At 42.3% G+C, this 21,256-nt stretch overlaps 1 protein-coding gene across 1 annotated transcript; it reads left to right on the top strand.

The window, feature by feature from the left end:
• Window positions 1-1,034: 1,034 nt before the first annotated feature.
• Window positions 1,035-15,746, top strand: LOC306902964 (uncharacterized protein). The gene is made up of 6 exons (XM_079471884.1): window positions 1,035-1,071; window positions 4,633-7,709; window positions 8,560-8,756; window positions 10,724-13,595; window positions 14,504-14,599; window positions 14,886-15,746. The coding sequence occupies exons 1-5, from the start codon at window positions 1,038-1,040 to the stop codon at window positions 14,567-14,569; spliced, it is 6,246 nt and encodes a 2,081-aa protein (XP_079328010.1). The 5' UTR covers window positions 1,035-1,037; the 3' UTR covers window positions 14,570-14,599; window positions 14,886-15,746.
• Window positions 15,747-21,256: the final 5,510 nt, after the last annotated feature.

Below are 21,256 nucleotides of genomic sequence, written 5' to 3'. Positions count from 1 at the left end.
AAGCGCTATATAAATAAAATTGAATTGAATTGGATTGATGGACTGGTTCAGTTCACCTGTTGCGCTTTCTGTGTCTTTGGATAAAAAATCTAATAAATAAGTTCCTATGCAACTCCCCACTTTATTAACTTCCTAAAGTATTTCATTACGTGAAACAACGCTGCGTACAGAGACATGCAAGACCATACATCTTAATTAATGTTTATGAATTATTAATGAATAACCGAAGTATTGTTAGTTTTCCAAAAAAAAAATGTTTTAATCTTAAGCTTTACATTTAATGAAAAACATTTTTGAAAATTTTTTGTGATTATGTTGCTTTAAAAAGCTGAAAAAAAATGTCACAAAAAATGTTTACGGAAAGAGTTGCATCATTATGTACAACCCAGGGTCATTGATCTTACATAACTGATTACATAGCTTGTTAAAACATGCAGATATATTTCAATCATTTATTATTGTTGGTTTTGCAAAGCACTGCAATGCTTTCTGTTATAGGGATAGTTCACCCCAAAATGACAATTCTGTCTTCATTGGCTCACCCTCAGATTGTTCCAGACCTGTATAAAAGTATTTGTTCTGCTGAACACCAAGGAAGATATTTGGAATAATGTCAGAAACCAAACAGATCTCACCCCCCATTTACTGTCATAGTAGGGAAAATAAATTCTATTGGAGTCAATGAAGGGTGTAATCTGTTTGGTATCTGTTTAAATGAAACATGATGAACAAGTTCCTTTCTATGTATAAAGGTGAAATAAAAAAATCTCACAAAAAATATCTATAAGAATTGCACCATTATGTACAACCCTTGATCATCGATCTTACATGACTGACAGTTTTGCAGATATTGAATTACATTGCTCCAGACATTAATTGCTGTACTTTTCAGCTGACATATCAGTCTATGCTGTCCTTGCAGATGTATTTCAATAATTAATTATTGCTGGTTTTGCGAGGCACTGCTGCCCGGTAACAACATGTTCTAGACAAAATCACATATGGTCAATGACCCTGTGTAGTTTATTGGCTTTGTTATGTCACTAAATATTCAAGCAGCTGTTTGTGAAGGTAGGTCATATTTAGCTCTGGTTACCTAAATTGTTACTAGTGCTTACATTTTTCTCTTATTTTCTCACTACATACCAAACAACACCAAAAAGGCAGGACATTGATTCCAGTAAATACAGACAAAACCTGATGTACAAGTTCCTTTGTATGCATCAAGGAAATACATGTTATGAAATTACTTTGACTCAATACATAGACACGTTTATCCAAAGTGACTCAAAGAGTGCACTAACATGCACTAACAAAGAGTGCAGTTGACACACCGTTTACACGTAGGACTAGAATTGAAGCTATGGAAAGATAGCTTCACAGAACACAGTTTTTATTATTGTTAAATGTAACAGAGTTAGACTGTTAGGGGTTAGTCAGTTGAATGCTGAACGGAAGTATTTTTGCGATTGATAAGGTACCCCGTTGTGATGGAACAATCTGGTCACTCATTTCTATCAGACTGTATAGTTTTGGTAGCCTTAAGGCTTGTCCACACTGTGACGATAAACGTGTGCTGCTAACGTCGATGTTTAACACCTTGTGACTAACCAAAGGGTAGCAATGTGAGTGTGCACACCGATGCGTGAAACAGGAGACGTAAAAGCATAATTGAATAATGCCTTAGGCTCGTTTTTTTGGTTTGATGCGCCGCGTTAAAAACTGGCCTACCAATGAGATTGCCGTATTTGTTCACATGCCTGGAGCTGCTGAAGTTACAGTAAAATATGATTTGTCGGTGCTCAAGCACAAAATGGTCTTGCCAAGCACATATTGACGAAGAGGAAACAAAGATACATTCTTCTGTGTGACAAGCTAGTGTCAAGCTGCGTTTCATTTGATGGGGTTCCAACGCAGCGTTCACTGCTCCCTACTCCCTGAGCAAGTGATATCCATTGAAGTGGACTTCGCTGACAAAAAACACTTAATTGGAATGCCCTGCAACGTCATCATAGATAGGCAATGGGAACGTTGTACAGATTATAATAAAAATTTATATTTATATATTCATAACAAAGCACCCTCTTGGCCGCCAGAGGTACCGGCACCTCCATGGACCCCCTGAACCCCGGTTCCAGGCGCACCCTCCTGGAGGCTTCCCCTCCTGTCCAGTGTGTCCATGTTCCCCGTTAGCCTCCAGGTTGACCAATAGAAACAATATTTAGCTGAAATATGTCACCTAAACACATACCTTTAGACGGTTTCAAAGCAATTAAACAAATGGGGAAGTGGGGTGGCTGGGGTATTGTGCAGGGCAAATAGGGCACCCTTCTTTTATAAACCTTTTTAAATCTTTTAATTACTTTACATCTAATTTAACATAATTTTTACGTCAAATTCTTCAATGTAAATCAATATATTTATTGAGAATAAAAAGACAGACTGTTTCATGCAGCTCACCGGGCCATGAATCCATGAACGGTAGATTTGCAAGGTATCACACAGTGTGGTTTTATTAGAAATGGTATACAGTGCTGTTTAAACCGAAAGTTACTTCAGTAATAAAAAAGGATCAGGCTAATAGAAGAATTGAATGCATTGATTCCATCTTCCATATTGTGTGAGATGATGTATTTTACTTATTTTAATAGATAAGATCAGCGATGGATAAAAACAAGGCATGATGTACTCATAACTGACATATAGTGAGGCCTAACGACCTGAGAAAAATACTTTAGGCGAACGTTAGTTTCTGGTTCCCAGAAAGTTTTTTTAGTTTCATCTTTACGGAAATAAAATGTTAGTTCCATGGTTTCTATAAGGTTAGGGGAACATGCCCCTTAAAAACCATCCATACAGGTCCACTGTCTGTAGCTCAGTGGTAAGAGCATGGCACTAGCAGTGCCAAGGTTGTAGGATCGATCCCAGGGGATAGCACATACCTGTACTTAGAATCAAAAAATGTATAGGACAATGCAATTTAAGTCGCTTCTGCCAAATGCATAAATGTAAATGGTACCAAAAAATTTTAGTTCGTATTACCGACAGACAAACTTTTAAAATGACAAAAATATTACTTCTGCAGACTAGCTGTAATGTCGATGGAACAATCTGTCATCTCCCGCTGCGCGTACAGACTGTGAGGAGCGAGCGTTAAATGGTAAACACAGAGTGGTATATGTGAACCTTTAGTGGTGTAAAAAGATCAATTTTGTGGGGATGTGAATCCTCTCCATACGACTGCATTCAAATTAATGCAGACAAATTCAAAAGGAAGAGCTTTAGGACCAGCTACCTTCGGACCTTGAACCCGCCATCTTACAAGTAGGCTCTGGACTGGCGACAATCTTCCCTTAGTGGGGTCGGGCCAAACATACTGCTGGATCCACAAGTGGTTCAGTTTTCTGTCACGAAATACACAGCCTCAGAGGTGAGGATCCAAATGCAGTTTATTTAAGGGAAAATCCGCAGGCAAATCTTAAAGTAGGCATGGGTCATACACAGAGAGCCAGTCCAAACAATATAAAAATCCAAGGCATAACATTGAACAAGATACACAGAAGTACTGTAACTGTGACATAAGCACAAAACCAAGCAACGAATGACAAAACCGGTTTAAATAGAAAGAACTAAACAGATAACAAGAATCAGGTGTGAATGATTAAACAATGAGTCCATGCTATGACTTATGGGAAATGTAGTGTGTATATGAAGTCCGAGTGATGAGAGGAGTGAATCTGTGAGGGCACTGTAGCTGTTGACTGTGACCGCTAAACTTGCCTCGACAATATTTAGAATTTAGACTTCGATACCAAGTTTACCCGCTAGATATCAATGTCCCATACGGATTCTTCAAATGTTACAGGACCCATTTAACAAATTATTAATTTGCTGCTATGTTGTTGTCTATGTGCTGGAGGAGACAAAAGCACTTAAGAAAGCCATGCATACCAGCTTCATACACTTCAGTAGCTGGTTTATTAGACATGGTAATACAGTGCATCGGCTACATACAATCATATTGTAAGAAAAATGAGTCGTGTTCGACTCTACACAGCGCTGCTCAGATTGATCAGCATATGACATCACCATACTGCGAGAGCGACACACATAGCAGTGTACTGTGAAATCGCTCTTGCGATATTGCAATGTCATACAGGGATCCATCTGCACAATGAACGACACATGAAGTTCAACGCTCCCTGTCATTGCCATAGAAAACAAATTAGATCAGCACCACAGGCAATTCACATCGGTTATGAACAGTTGCTAAACACAGTGTGACACAGACAATCACTGAAATCAAATTTCAATCGGATATGCACAAAAATCTGATTGGATGTGACAGTCTGAACATAGCATAATAGGGCCCTTGGTAAGATGTTGATGATCTGTACTATTAATAGGTGGCAGTAAGAGCACTATTTCAGGTACAAACGTCCATTGAAAATTCTTAAGACAATGCGCTTTTGCTTGCTGCTGAAACAAAAGAGAAAAGTGTTGGCCATTGCTAGTGATTCGTGTTTCCCTTATTGACAAAAAATAACCACATATACCTCACTAATTATGACAAATGAGTTATTTCTTACAGTAAAAGATTTGCTGTTTTATTGTCTTTTACCTCTACAATAGAAGCAACGACTACATCAACAACTACAACTGAAGCACTAACAACTACAACTACTGCACCAACAACTACAACTGAAGCACCAACGACTACAACCACTGCACCAATAACTACAACTGATGCACCAACAAGTACAACTGAAGCACCAAACACTAGAACTACTGCACCAACAACTACTCTATCAACAACTAAAAGTACTGCACGGACAACTACTGCCCCAACAACTCCAACTACTGCACCAACAACAAAAACTACTACGCCACCAACAACAACTGAAACACCAACAACTACCACTGCTGTACCAATCACTACAACTACTGAACCAACAACTACAACTACTGCACCAACAACTACGACCATTGTACCAACAACTACTGGACCAAGAACTACAACTACAGCACCAACAACTACAACCATTGCACCAACAACTACAACTACTGGACCAACAACTACAACTACTGGACCAACAACGACAACTGCTGCACCAACAACTACAACTGAAGCACCAACAACAACTACTCTACCAACAACTACGACCATTGTACCAACAACTACTGGACCAACAACTACAACTGAAACACCAACAACTAACACAACTGTACCAATCACTACAACTACTGCACCAACAACTACGACCATTGTAGCAACAACTACTGGACCAATAACTACAACTACTGGACCAACAACTGCAACCATTGCACATACAACTACAACTACTGCATTAACAACTACTACTACAACTACTGCACCAACAACTACTACCAATGTACCAACAACTACAACTACTGGACCAACAACTACAACTACAGTACCTACAACTACAACTACTGCACCAACAACTACAACTATTGTACCAACAACTTCTGGACCAACAACTACGACTGAAGCACCACCAACAACAACTACTGCACCAACAACAACAACTTCTTCACCACCAACAACAACTGAAACATCAACAAATACCACTGCTTTACCAATCACTACAACTACTGAACCAACAACTACAACTACTGCACCAACAACTACTGCATTAACAACTACTGCACCAACAACTACTACCAATGTACCAACAACTACAACTGCTGCACCAACAACTACAACTGAAGCAACAACAACTACTCTACCAACAACTACAACCATTTTACCAACAACTACTGGACCAATAACTACAACTACTGCACCAACAACTACAACCATTGCACCAACAACTACTGCATTAACAACTACTACTACAACTACTGCACCAACAACTACTACCAATGTACCAACAACTACAACTACTCTACCAACAACTTCAACTACAGCACCTACAACTAGAACTGAAGCACCAACAACTACTCTACCAACAACTTCAACTAAAGCACCTACATCTAGAACTGAAGCACCAACAACTTCAACTACAGCACCTACAACTAGAACTGAAGCACCAACAACTACTCTACCAACAACTACAACCATTGTACCAACAACTTCGGGACCAATAACTATAACTACTGGGCCAGCAACTACACCTACTGCACCAACAACTACAACCATTGCACCAACAACTACAACTGAAACACGAACAACTGCCACTACTGTACCAATCACTACAACTACTGCACCAACAACTACAACTTCTGCACCGACAACTACAACTACTGCACCAACAACTACAACCATTGCACCAACAACTACAACTACTGCATTAACAACAACTACTACAACTACTGCACCAATGACTACTACCAATGTACCAACAACTACTGGACCAACAAATACAACTACTGCACCAACAACTACGACCATTGCACAAATAACTACTACACCAACAACTACCACCATTGTACCAACAACTACTGGACAAATAACTACAACTACAGCACCAACAACTACAACCATTGCACCAACAACTACAACTACTGGACCAACAACTACAACTACTGGAACAACAACTACAACTGCTGCACCAACAACTACAACTGAAGCACCAACAACAACTACTCTACCAACAACTACGACCATTGTACCAACCACTACAACTACACCAATCACTACAACTACTGCACCAACAACTACGACCATTGTAGCAACAACTACTGGACCAATAACTACAACTACTGGACCAACAACTGCAACCATTGCACCAACAACTACAACTACTGCATTAACAACTTCTCCTACAACTACTGCACCAACAACTACTACCAATGTACCAACAACTACAACTACTGGACCAACAACTTCAACTACAGCACTTACAACTAGAACTGAAGCACCAACAACTAATCTACCAACAACTACAACTACTGCACCTACAACTAGAACTGAAGCACCAACAACTACTCTGCCAACAACTTCAACTACAGCACCTACAACTAGAACTGAGGCACCAACAACTACTCTACCAACAACTACAACCATTGTACCAACAACTTCTGGACCAATAACTATAACTACTGGGCCAGCAACTACACCTACTGCACCAACAACTACAACCATTGCACCAACAACTACAACTGAAACACGAACAACTGCCACTACTGTACCAATCACTACAACTACTGCATCAACAACTACAACTTCATCATCGACAACTAAAACTACTGCACCAACAACCACAACCATTGCACCAACAACTACAACTGCTGCATTAACAACAACTACTAAAACTACTGCACCAATGACTACTACCAATGTACCAACAACTACTGGACCAACAACTACAACTACTGCACCAACAACTACAACCATTGCACAAATAACTACTACACCAACAACTACCACCATTGTACCAACAACTACTGGACAAATAACTACAACTACTGGGCCAGCAACTACACCAACTGCACCAACAACTACAACTGAAACACGAACAACTGCCACTACTGTACCAATCACTACAACTACTGCACCAACAACTACAACCATTGCACCAACAACTAAAACTACAACTACTGCATTAACAACAACTACTACAACTACTGCACCAATGACTACTACCAATGTACCAACAACTAATGCACCAACAACTACAAATACTGGACCAACAACTACAAATACTGGACAAACAACTACAACTGAAGCACCAAAAACTACCAAAGTACCAACAACTGCAACTACTGGACCAACAACTACTGCCAATGTACAGACAACTACAACTACTGTAAAAATTACTACAACTACTGCACTAACAAATACAACTACTGCACCATCAACTACAACCACTGCTCCATCAACTAGAACAACTGCATCAACAAATAGAACTGAAGCATCTACGACTACTGCACCAACAACTACAACTGAAACATTAACAAATACAACTACTGCACCAACAAATAGAACTGAAGCATCAACATCTACAACTACTGCACCAACAACTACAACTACTGCACTAACAAATACTCCCCCAACAACTACAACTGAAACATTAACAAATACAAATACTGCACCAACAAATACAACTATTGCACCAACAACTAGAACTACTGCACCAACAAATACAACTGAATCATTAACAAATACAACTGATGCACCAACAACTACAACTACTGCACCAGCAAATAGAACTGAAGCATCAACAACTACAACTACAACAACAACAAATACAACTACTGCACCAACAACTAGAACTAATGCACCAGCAACTTCAACTGAAGCACCAACAACTAAAACTGAACCATCAACAACTACAACTACTGCACCAACAACTAAAACTACTGCACCAACAAATAGAACTGAAGCATCAACAACTACAACTACTGCACCAACACCTAGAAATATTGCACCAACAAATAGAACTGAAACATTAACAAATACAACTACTGCACCAACAAATAGAACTGAAGCATCAACAACTACAACTACTGCACCAACAAATAGAACTGAAGCATCAACAACTACAACTACTGCACCAACAACTACAAATACTGCACCAACAAATACAACTGAAGCATCAACAACTACAACTACAACAACAACAACAACAACAAATACAACTACTGCTCCAACAACTAGAACTAATGCACCAGCAACTTCAACTGAAGCACCAACAACTAAAACTGAAGCATCAACAACTACAACTACTGCACCAACAACTACAACTACTGCATCAACAAATAGAACTGAAGCATCAACAACTACAACTACTGCACCAACAACTACAACTACTGCACCAACAACTACAACTACTGCACCAACACCTAGAAATATTGCACCAACAACTAGAACTACTGCACCAACAAATAGAACTGAAACATTAACAAATACAACTACTTCACCAACAACTAGAACTACTGCACCAACAAATAGAACTGAAGCATCAACAACTACAACTACTGCACCAACAACTATAACTACTGCACCAACACCTAGAAACATTGCACCAACAACTAGAACTACTGCAACAACAAATATAACTGAAACATTAACAACTACAACTACTGCACCAACACCTAGAAACATTGCACCAACAACTAGAACTACTGCATCAACAAATAGAACTGAAACATTAACAACTACAACTACTGCACCAACAAATACAACTACTGCACCAACAACTAGAACTACTGCATCAACAAATAGAACTGAAACATTAACAACTACAACTACTGCACAAACAAATAGAACTGCTGCACCAACACCTAGAAATATTGCACCAACACCTAGAAATATTGCACCAACACCTAGAAATATTGCACCAACAAATACATCTGAAACATTAACAAATACAGCTACTGCACCAACAAATACAACTACTGCACCAACAACTACAACTACTGCACCAACAACTAGAACTACTGCATCAACAAATAGAACTGAAACATTAACAACTACAACTACTGCACAAACAAATAGAACTACTGCACCAACACCTAGAAATAGTGCACCAACAACTAGAACTACTGCATCAACAAATAGAACTGAAACATTAACAACTACAACTACTGCACAAACAAATAGAACTACTGCACCAACACCTAGAAATATTGCACCAACAACTAGAACTACTGCATCAACAAATAGAACTGAAACATTAACAACTACAACTACTGCACCAACAAATACAACTACTGCACCAACAACTAGAACTACTGCATCAACAAATAGAACTGAAACATTAACAACTACAACTACTGCACAAACAAATAGAACTGCTGCACCAACACCTAGAAATATTGCACCAACACCTAGAAATATTGCACCAACACCTATAAATATTGCACCAACAAATACAACTGAAACATTAACAAATACAGCTAGTGCACCAACAACTACAACTACTGCACCAACAACTAGAACTACTGCATCAACAAATAGAACTGAAACATTAACAACTACAACTACTGCACAAACAAATAGAACTACTGCACCAACACCTAGAAATATTGCACCAACACCTAGAAATATTGCACCAACACCAGGAAATATTGCACCAACAAATACAACTGAAACATTAACAAATACAGCTACTGTACCAACAACTACAACTACTGCACCAACAACTACAACTACTGCACCAACAACTATAACTACTGCACCAACACCTAGAAACATTGCACCAACAACTAGAACTACTGCAACAACAAATATAACTGAAACATTAACAACTAAAACTACTGCACCAACACCTAGAAACATTGCACCAACAACTAGAACTACTGCATCAACAAATAGAACTGAAACATTAACAACTACAACTACTGCACCAACAAATACAACTACTGCACCAACAACTAGAACTACTGCATCAACAAATAGAACTGAAACATTAACAACTACAACTACTGCACAAACAAATAGAACTACTGCACCAACACCTAGAAATATTGCACCAACACCTAGAAATATTGCACCAACACCTAGAAATATTGCACCAACACCTAGAAATATTGCACCAACACCTAGAAATATTGCACCAACAAATACAACTGAAACATTAACAAATACAGCTACTGCACCAACAACTACAACTACTGCACCAACAACTACAACTACTGCACCAACAACTAGAACTACTGCATCAACAAATAGAACTGAAACATTAACAACTACAACTACTGCATCAACAAATAGAACTGAAACATTAACAACTACAACTACTGCACAAACAAATAGAACTACTGCACCAACACCTAGAAATATTGCACCAACAACTAGAACTACTGCATCAACAAATAGAACTGAAACATTAACAACTACAACTACTGCACCAACAAATACAACTACTGCACCAACAACTAGAACTACTGCATCAACAAATAGAACTGAAACATTAACAACTACAACTACTGCACAAACAAATAGAACTGCTGCACCAACACCTAGAAATATTGCACCAACACCTAGAAATATTGCACCAACACCTAGAAATATTGCACCAACACCTATAAATATTGCACCAACAAATACAACTGAAACATTAACAAATACAGCTACTGCACCAACAACTACAACTACTGCACCAACAACTACAACTACTGCACCAACAACTAGAACTACTGCATCAACAAATAGAACTGAAACATTAACAACTACAACTACTGCACAAACAAATAGAACTACTGCACCAACACCTAGAAATATTGCACCAATAACTAGAACTACTGCATCAACAAATAGAACTGAAACATTAACAACTACAACTACTGCACACACAAATAGAACTACTGCACCAACATCTAGAAATATTGCACCAACACCTAGAAATATTGCACCAACACCAGGAAATATTGCACCAACAAATACAACTGAAACATTAACAAATACAGCTACTGTACCAACAACTACAACTACTGCACCAACAACTACAACTACTGCACAAACAAATAGAACTACTGCACCAACACCTAGAAATATTGCACCAACACCTAGAAATATTGCACCAACACCTAGAAATATTGCACCAACAAATACAACTGAAACATTAACAAATACAGCTACTGCACCAACAACTACAACTACTGCACCAACAACTACAACTACTGCACCAACAACTAGAACTACTGCATCAACAAATAGAACTGAAACATTAACAACTACAACTACTGCACAAACAAATAGAACTACTGCACCAACACCTAGAAATATTGCACCAACACCTAGAAATATTGCACCAACACCTAGAAATATTGCACCAACAAATACAACTGAAACATTAACATATAGAGCTACTGCACCAACAACTAGAACTACTGCATCAACAAATAGAACTGAAACATTAACAACTACTGCACAAACAAATACAACTACTGCACCAACACCTAGAAATATTGCACCAACAACTAGAAATATTGCACCAACACCTAGAAATATTGCACCAACACCTAGAAATATTGCACCAACACCTAGAAATATTGCACCAACAACTAGAAATATTGCACCAAGAAATACAACTGAAACATTAACAAATACAGCTACTGCACCAACAACTACAACTACTGCACCAACAAATAGAACTACTGCACCAACACCTAGAAATATTGCACCAACAACTAGAACTACTGCACCAACAAATACAACTACTGCACCAACAAATATAACTACTGCACCAACACCTAGAACTACTGCACCAACAAATAGAACTGAAGCATCAACAACTACAACTACTGCACCAACAAATAGAACTACTGCACCAACAAATACAACTACTGCACCAACACCTAGAAATAGTGCACCAACACCTAGAAATATTGCACCAACAACTAGAACTACTGCACCAACAACTAAAACTACTGCACCAGCAAATACAACTGAAACATCAACAACAAGAACTACTGCACCAACAAATAGAACTGAAGCATCAACAACTACAACTACTGCACCAACAACTACAACTACTGCACCAACAAATACAACTACTGCACCAACACCTAGAAACATTGCACCAACAACTAGAACTACTGCACCAACAAATATAACTGAAGCATCAACAACTACAACTACTGCACCAACAAATACAACTACTGCACCAACACCTAGAAATAGTGCACCAACACCTAGAAATAGTGCACCGACACCTAGAAATATTGCACCAACAACTAGAACTACTGCACCAACAACTAGAACTACTGCACCAACAACTAAAACTACTGCACCAGCAAATACAACTGAAACATTAACAAATACAACTACTGCACCAACAACTAGAACTACTGCACCAACAAATACTACTGAAGCATCAACAACTACAACTACTGCACCAACAACTACAACTACTGCACCAACAAATAGAACTGAAGCATCAACAACTACAACTACTGCACCAACAACTACAACTACTGCACCAACAAATACAACTACTGCACCAACACCTAGAAATATTGCACCAACAACTAGAACTACTTCACCAACAAATATAACTGAAGCATCAACAACTACAACTACTGCACCAACAAATACAACTGAAGCATCAACTACAGCAACTACTGCATCAGCAGCTAGAACTACTGCACCAACAACTAGAACTACTGCACAAACAAATACAATTGAAGCATCAACAACAGCAACAACTACTGCACCAACAACTAGAACTACTGCACCAATAAATACAACTGAAGCATCAACAACTACAACTACTGCACCAACAACTACTGCACCAACAAATACAAATACTGCACCAATAAATACAACTGAAGCATCAATAACTACAACTACTGCATCATCAAATATAACTACTGCACCAAAAACTAGAATTACTACACCAACAAAAATTCTTGTGCTGACAAATCTTTCATCAACTTTTTCAAACAAATCACAAGCAGCTCCTCTACAAACAGCCACAAATTCAACAAATGCTGCACCATCAACCACTACAACTAATCTATTAACAGCTGCTCCACCAAAAAACTCTCCAAGAACTTTTTCATCAACTACCCCACCCCCAACCAATAAAATTACTCCAAAATTACTAACAACAACTGCTCATGCAACTCTAAAGGTCAGGTTTTTTGGTAACCTGAGTACTAATCAAGAGCAGCATATTAAAAGGGTAAACAAATATATTTACTTTATTATCTTGTTTATTTTAAGATCTTTCCCATATAGTAAACATTTAATATGACATTAGCAAGTTCAAGCTATCAAGCTATTGCAGAAGCAATGCAAAATACACTTGGATATTACTGTTCAGTTGAAATAATGTTTTTTCATGGTCCAAATGTGATTTTTTTGGCTTATATTTAGATGAGAGTAAAATATTCCTGGTTGGTTTACATCCTTGGTTTAAAAAAGTAAACTACATCAGTTTTACAAATGCACATGGCACTAGGATCAAGTAGTCATTTAAGGTTCAATTATTTCCTTGACGTGACCAGTATGCTGTATATGGGTAGTTGACAGACTAATTCGCAAATTTGTCCTGTGGTGAACGCAAATAAAAAAAATGAAGATAAATCTCTATTATTGTTTTAAAATTGTCCTATACCACAACATGGGACACATGTACGATATATTTGTCAACTACCCACATACACTTCACTTATTTAGTTGCAATGCCCAGCTACTGTATGCCATGTGTTGCATGTTGTTTATTCTGACACATTCAGTAACACATACTTACAATTATGTTTTTTATTACCTTTAATTGTATTGTACGGATCATACTGCAAAAACATAGTGTTATGTCCACTTTATCAGTAATAAAGTCCAGTAATGAAGTAAAGTCCATTTAATATCAAAGTAAGTAATCAAACAAATCCTGTAGTCTGCCTGTAGTTCAGCACACTGTCTGACCTGACAACCATGGCAGGCTTGTAGTTTGACCCCAACAAAAGACGTTACATGTACATTTTAGCAATATGCTATATAGAGATCATATGTAACCTTTTTATTTTAGTGGTGAATTCACAAATATTAAATGTAACCAAATAATGTTTAAATGCGTAACTTGTCTTGCAGCTTGTCGAGATCATTGGAAAAGGTTTTAATGTGTCCATCAAGATTACTTTAAAGGAAATTGTTTAATGGACATCTCAAGCAGCTGTTTCAATTTATGCAAGTACAACTCCTATCTACTTTCAGCAATGACAGAATATCTTCAGAACTGTTTGTCATGCTTGTTGTATTTCCATACACTACTGTATAAAATTTGAAATCTGATTTATAATCGCTAGTTTACATAAATTGTAAATAAATACAAAACACATCTTGGTAACTGATTATATTTCAGGCCAGTATTCTGATTATGACTTTATTACACGATTATCATATTAAAATCCATAATATTATAATGTACTAGTTTTTCCTCATCATTCATCCATTTTTCTCTTGTCCTCTGCAGGGTCGCTGATAGGCTGGAGCCAATTTCAGCATCTTAAACCGCAGGCGGAATACACTCTGGATAGATGTACTGTCCCTTGCACAGCACCGTTCTAATTGTTTGTAGTAATAATCTGTATGAAATTAATTTTAATGAAATGCTTAAAACCTATATAATCTAATTTTACAGAAACTTTAGATGTTTGCTACAATGCCTTTAACAAGACAATTGCGAATTACAATAATCTAAGTACATAGTACATAATCTATGTACATTGTATTGAGAAACATTTAAATGTATTAGTGCAATATTAAATCAACGTTTTCATCGATTCCTATTGTTTAAAATTAATAACAAATGTAAATTCTGTAATATAAGATTTGCTAAAATACCTGCCTCTGTCTCCCCTCTCTCTCATTTTGTATTTAGTTCTGTGTCATTATATTGTTGTCTTATGTTTCCCTGCTGTTCTGTTCCCTTGTTTGTTGACATGGACACTCATTAACTGTAGGCCGCACACATCTCCCTATTTATTGCCATATTTATTCATTAGGTCATTGCTTTCCACTCTGCATTTATGGAGCCACGGGCTGCGTTTTTGGCCTACAGTCATAATGTACTGTAGCCACTAAAATTTGTGTTTATATTCTATGGATAAAGAAGCAAATCGGATGCATTATCAAAAGATTAGTCTGCCAGGGAAAGACAATGAGGGTCTTACGAAGATAAACATGTTTCTCTTGCATTTCTGTATAGAAGTATTTTTCTTTAATCTTTTTTATAGGCTTTATAGATGTTCCGATACCCTTGTTCCCTTCCCGATACAGTTTCTGATATTATACAAAAAATAGGTAATCATTCAATAAATGCATGTAGCAATAGAAAATGTTTTTGCAGTTTTTAACTTTGGAAAGAAAATTGGGCTACTTTTTATTTCTTTTAGGCAGGTTTTGAGGGACCATTGAGCTGGAAAAATGTCTATGGCCTGGCAACCCTGTCCTAGTTAATTCTTTCCGGTAGCATTTTGCTACACATTGTAGCTTTGACCCTGTGGATAGTACCGGACGTACCAAGACATGAAAACTGAGTACATGAACAAAATGTGTTTATTAACAAGGTGCAGGTGAAAATCCAGGTCAAAAACAATATCCACAGGAAGTGCCAAGTAAATTTAAATGTACAAGTCTACATACATATTGTAGCAAAAACAGATAATCCAAATTTACATTTATTCATTTGGCAGACGCTTTTATCCAAAGCGACTTACAAGTAGTTTTTTTTTTTTTTACAGTGACACATTACTGCAGAGCAATCAGGGGTAAGGTGCCTTGCTCAAGGGCAATTCAGTCATGACCTGCTGGCACTGAGATTAGAACTGGCAACCTTCTGATCACAAGCCCAACTCTCTAACCACCAGGCCACAGCTGGCCATTCAATCAAAAAGGTTTAGCTACGCCAAAAAAAGTAGAAAAAAAATAGACAAAGTCCTCTTAATCGGACTGTATCATTATCTCGAATACAGGGGGTTAAGATAATTCAGGAACCCATTTTACTATTTGACAACAGCATAACAAATATCACTAACATTTGTATCTCAGTACAAATAGCATTAAAGCATGCAAGTATTAAAATATTCCAAAGAATCAACATTCTCCAATACCCAGAGACATATTACTCATAACTACGAACCAGTTGGACTACGCCTTCCAGTGGTGGCAACGGGACATTCAGAATGGCTGCCACCCCTCTGGCGAAGGAAGCGATCGAACCGTCCCCTAAGCCGAGATGTCAAATGGGTTTTATGGCCTGCAATTTATCATCCCCAAATGCGGAGGGTTGCGCCCTATCTAGATCAGCGTACCTTGAACGGCACTCCCCCGGGAGAGAGGTGTGCGCGTACTCAACTATCTCGACGACTGGCTATTTTGGCTCACTCGCAAGATTGGTTAGGTACACACAGGGACCTGGTGCTCTGGCGCCCAGACCGTTGGGGTTACAGGTCAACCGGGAAAAGAGCCAGCTCTCCCCTGCGCAGAGCTCCTTTTTTTTCGGTAGGGAACTTGTCTCCATGACGGCGTGCTCACTTCCGAACACATGGCGTCCTCGGCGGGGGTGGTCCTCCTCGGGTTGATGTACATGAGACCACGTCAGCACTGACTACAGAGACGAGTTCCCTGGAGAGCATGGCACACTGGCAGCAGGTGTATCACCATTACGCCGCTGCATCCCAACCCTGGGGTCTTTGATTACCTTTTTTGGGCCAAGGTCCCTTGAACAGATCTCGAGGCGGGTCATGGTAAAGACAGACGCATCCCTACCGGTTTCCGGTGCTGTGTGCAATGGACACGCAGTGTCGGTCGGCACGTTAACTGGCTGGAGTTGTAGCTGTCCTGCTTGCACTGAGGAGGATACGGCCTCTCGTGCAGGGCCAGCACGTACTGGTATGGACAGCACAACTGCTTAGTGTACTGCCGTAGCGCTCACTGCAGTTGTCGCAACTCCTCCTCTCGTAGATTCAGCAGGTGACAAAGTCCCTGCATGTCACATGCCTACCGGGCGACCTGAACCAGACAGCCACGCACTCTCTCGTCAGTTGACGCCTCGTGGGAAGTGGCGACTCCACCCCCGCAGACCGGCTTTGGGTGCAGTTTGGGCAGGCACAGGGGGACCTGTTGCCTCCCCGAACACCACCCAGTAACCCTGGGTACTCCTTGGCCAAGGCCCCCCTCGACACGTAGACCCTAGCGCACAGCTGGCCGCGGGACAAGCAGAAGTACGCTTTCTCCCCAGTGAGCCTCATTGCACAGGTCCTGTGCAAGGTCTGGGAAGAGGAGTATCAAGTACTGCTAGTTGCGCCTTACGAGCCCAAACACACTTGGTCCTTGGAGCTAATGCTCCTGACAACAACTCCCCCTTGCTGATTCCCCTGACGAAGGACCCTTTCTCGCAGGGGATGGGCACATTGTGGTAAGGAACGTGCTGTCCTTATTGCAGGAGAGGCTGGGGAGTAATCTCCCCCTTCCAGGCTTACAACCTCCGCGTGGAGCCGGCAGCTTGAGTCTTGCCTGCCCCTTCTTAGGTGGGTCAGTGCGCTGTGGGCTGCCTCCCTTCTTTCCCCACGGGTGAAGAATAGGCAGTCCATCCATCCGTCCATCACTAAGCACTCAGGGCAGAGGGCTGGGCGGGGCAATCTGTATCAATCTGAGTTATCACATATAGTTCTAACCGGACCTAGTGCTCCACACGTAGTAACCCCCAACAGGGTGGTTTCGTCTGAGATTTCATCATGAGATTGTTCCCCTCGTGGCAACCCATGACCTCCCCCAGGTGGACATCCGCCTTGCGGCATTTCCGCACATACCTCCCATGAGTTCCCTTTCTGTCGGTCTCTCGACGTTGTGTCGAAGCCGACAGATGGGGTTCGCCCTTGAGAACCAATCGTCTCTGACTATTTTGAAAAGGCCAATGAAATTGGCGAATTAAATTTGCATGCCGGGCTCTGCCACCGGATATCCGGGTATAAAAGGGGAGCCGGCGTGCTCATTCATTCACCTTTTGTTCTTCGGAGCCTTCGCATCGAATGACGACTTCTACAGCTGATTTCTTGACGTGGTGCAGCGGATTGTCCCTTCCGAGCGATCATCCCCCCAGCGTTTCAGCAGTTCCAGAGGTGTTTTCTGAAAGAGATATTTTCCTGAAAGAGCAAATTTCTCAGCGTGGCATGTCCCGCTGTTCTCGTGGTTGCGGTTCCCTCATTGAGGAGGGGGACGGACACGATGCTTGCGTCAGGTGTTTGGGGGTCCAACACGCTGAGGCAGCATTCGTGGAGTCATCCTGCCCGCACTGCGGGCAGATGGCGATACAGACGTTGCGGTCACGGGTGGCTGCGCTCTTTCGAGAGCCAGCCACCACCTCGTCTGCTTCCCGCTCTGTGACCGCGGTGGCCACGGCCCCGCCGTCAGCAGCGGCGAGCAGCTTGGGTGGCATGGGGATTTCCGTGAGCGTAAATCCGTCAGCCGATGGCTCGCGGACCGTTCACGCCCCGATTCGCTCGTCTGGCCGTTCCCAGGAAGGCGGTTCCACACCGTCTTACTCCTCCGTCACGCAGTCGGTCTCGATGCGTGACGACGATGAGATGTCCCTCGCAGCATCGGAGGGCGACCTTCTGGCATCCGACCCTGACGATTCCTTCGAGCCGTCTCCGTCAGGAGATAGAGTTCAGGAAAAGGCAGACGTCGAGATGTCGGCCATGCTCTATCGGGCCGCCGCGCGCATCGGGCTGCAGTGCACCGCACCGCCCACGCCCCAGCGCTCGTGGCTGGATAATTGGTACATCGGGTCCGAGCACGGCTCCAAGCCGCGCACGCCCCCTGTACCTTTTTTCCCCGAGGTGCATGAGGAGCTCAGCAAGACCTGGAGCGCCCCCTTTTCGGCTCGTTCCCGTCATGCTGACTCTGTCGACCTCTCTTCCCTCGATGGCGGGGCAGCTAGAGGCTACGTTGATGTCCCCCAGGCTGAAAGTGCAGTCGCGGTGCACCTGTGCCCGCAGACGGCGGCCACCTGGAGGTCTCGACCTAGACTCCCGTCTAAGCCGTGTAGGGTTTCGGCATCGCTGGTGTCGAAATCCTATAACGCTGCTGGACAAGCTGCCTCAGCTCTTCATGCCATGGCCATCCTGCAGGTCCACCAGGCCAAGGCACTGAAAGAGCTCCATGAGGGTAAGACCGACCCGAAGATTATGCAGGAGCTCCGCGCTGCCACCGACCTTGCCCTCCGGGCGACGAAGGTGACAGCGTGAGCTTTGGGTCGGACGATGTCCACGCTGGTGGTCCACGAGAGACACCTCTGGCTAAACCTTGCACAGATGCGTGAAGCAGAGAAAGTTCGCTTCCTCGATGCTCCCATCTCGCAAGGAGGGCTGTTTGGTGACACTGTCGAGGATTTCTCCCAGCAGTTCTCGGCAGTGCAGAAGCAGACGGAGGCAATCAGGCACATCCTGCCCCGCCGCGACCCGACCGCCTTTCGGCCGTCGAGGTCCCGTGGAACGTCTGCCTCCCAGCAGCCCCGGCCTTCTTCATCGTCAGCTCCGGCTACGGTGCCCCCTCCTCAGGCGGCCCCCCGGAAGAGGACGGAGAAGAAGCGACCACCGTCTCGTCAGCAGCCGCCGCGGAAGCAGAAGCGTTCCTGACGAGCCGGACCCGGGGAGATCGAGATCGGGCCCGACCCCAGCCATTCCATCGCTGACGGGTCGGAAAGGGACGGTCCCTGCCCCGTCCCAACATCTGCTAGGCCCTTTTCAGGGCCTAGCGCCCACTTCCTCACAAAAAGAGCAGTCTCTCTCTCTGGGTCCCTCTTTCAGCGGCACTCACCCTCCACATGACGGTGTTCGGCAACTCGACGTTGTGTTGTGGCGACACGCAAGGCAGAGTATAAAATTGCGCAGCCCTCAGCACTCTCACCTCGACGGTGCGTTGAGCTGCGCCGCCGCCAGGCAGGCAAATCAGCGGAGCCAGTCCCCCCACAAGGTGGGGCCGGCACCGCTAGCCAGCGAACCGCCCTCCCCAGGGGCGATGAAGCAGATCGTACCTCTAGTGCCCCTGTCGCAGTCTTTGAGTGCTTGGTTAGCACTCACCAGACCGTCAAGGTGGCTGGAGAACACGATCCGTCTCGGCTACTCGATCCAGTTTGCCAGACCTCCACCCAAGTTTCGGGGCATCCTCTTTACCTCGGTCAGAGGCAGGGATGCTCCCGTGCTGCGGGAGGAGGTGGCAACCCTTCTGGTGAAGGGAGCGATCGAGCCCGTCCCCTCGGCCGAGATGTCCAGCGGGTTCTACAGCCCGTACCTCATCGTCCCCAAGAAGGGTTTATTTGAATTATTTCCTCCATCGCGACCCGAGGGAGAGCTTATACGCGTCCTGTAAGACAGAGGAGGCAGTTATTATTAGGTCGGTACGTGTTGTAGCTTCGTCACTATGCCCGCATTCTCCACCAGTTGTGACCGGTGAAGTACAACACGTACACGAGTTTGCAATAAACCACCCCGAAGGGAAACTTTTATTAAGCAGGTTAACAGGAGACGAGAGGTTTACGAGGGGGATGTCGACGTCCAGTGATATCCAGCGGGGAGGAGGATCTTCCCTCGCCGTATCCTTTGGCGTCTCTTACCTCCACTTCCGGGTTGGTACAGGGTTGGTGCGGTAGCGGTCCGGCCGGTCGTTCCTTCGTTACTCGTCTGTTCCTGTGGGTGTATAAAGAAAGACTTCTTAGCTTCTGTCATCCACAAGAGAAGCGTAGCTCACCTTCCTTCTAGTCTCAGTGGCTTTTGAAGCCGCTGAGAAGTGGTTGCAGGTGGTAACGATCGGCAGGTGTGCCGCTCTAATTTCCTCCGTCTC

The sequence above is a fragment of the Barbatula barbatula genome (assembly GCF_947034865.1).
Source record: "Barbatula barbatula genome assembly, chromosome: 13".
Lineage (NCBI taxonomy): Eukaryota > Metazoa > Chordata > Actinopteri > Cypriniformes > Nemacheilidae > Barbatula > Barbatula barbatula.
Note: the sequence above shows the minus strand (reverse complement) of the source record. Positions and strands in the feature narration are given on the sequence as shown.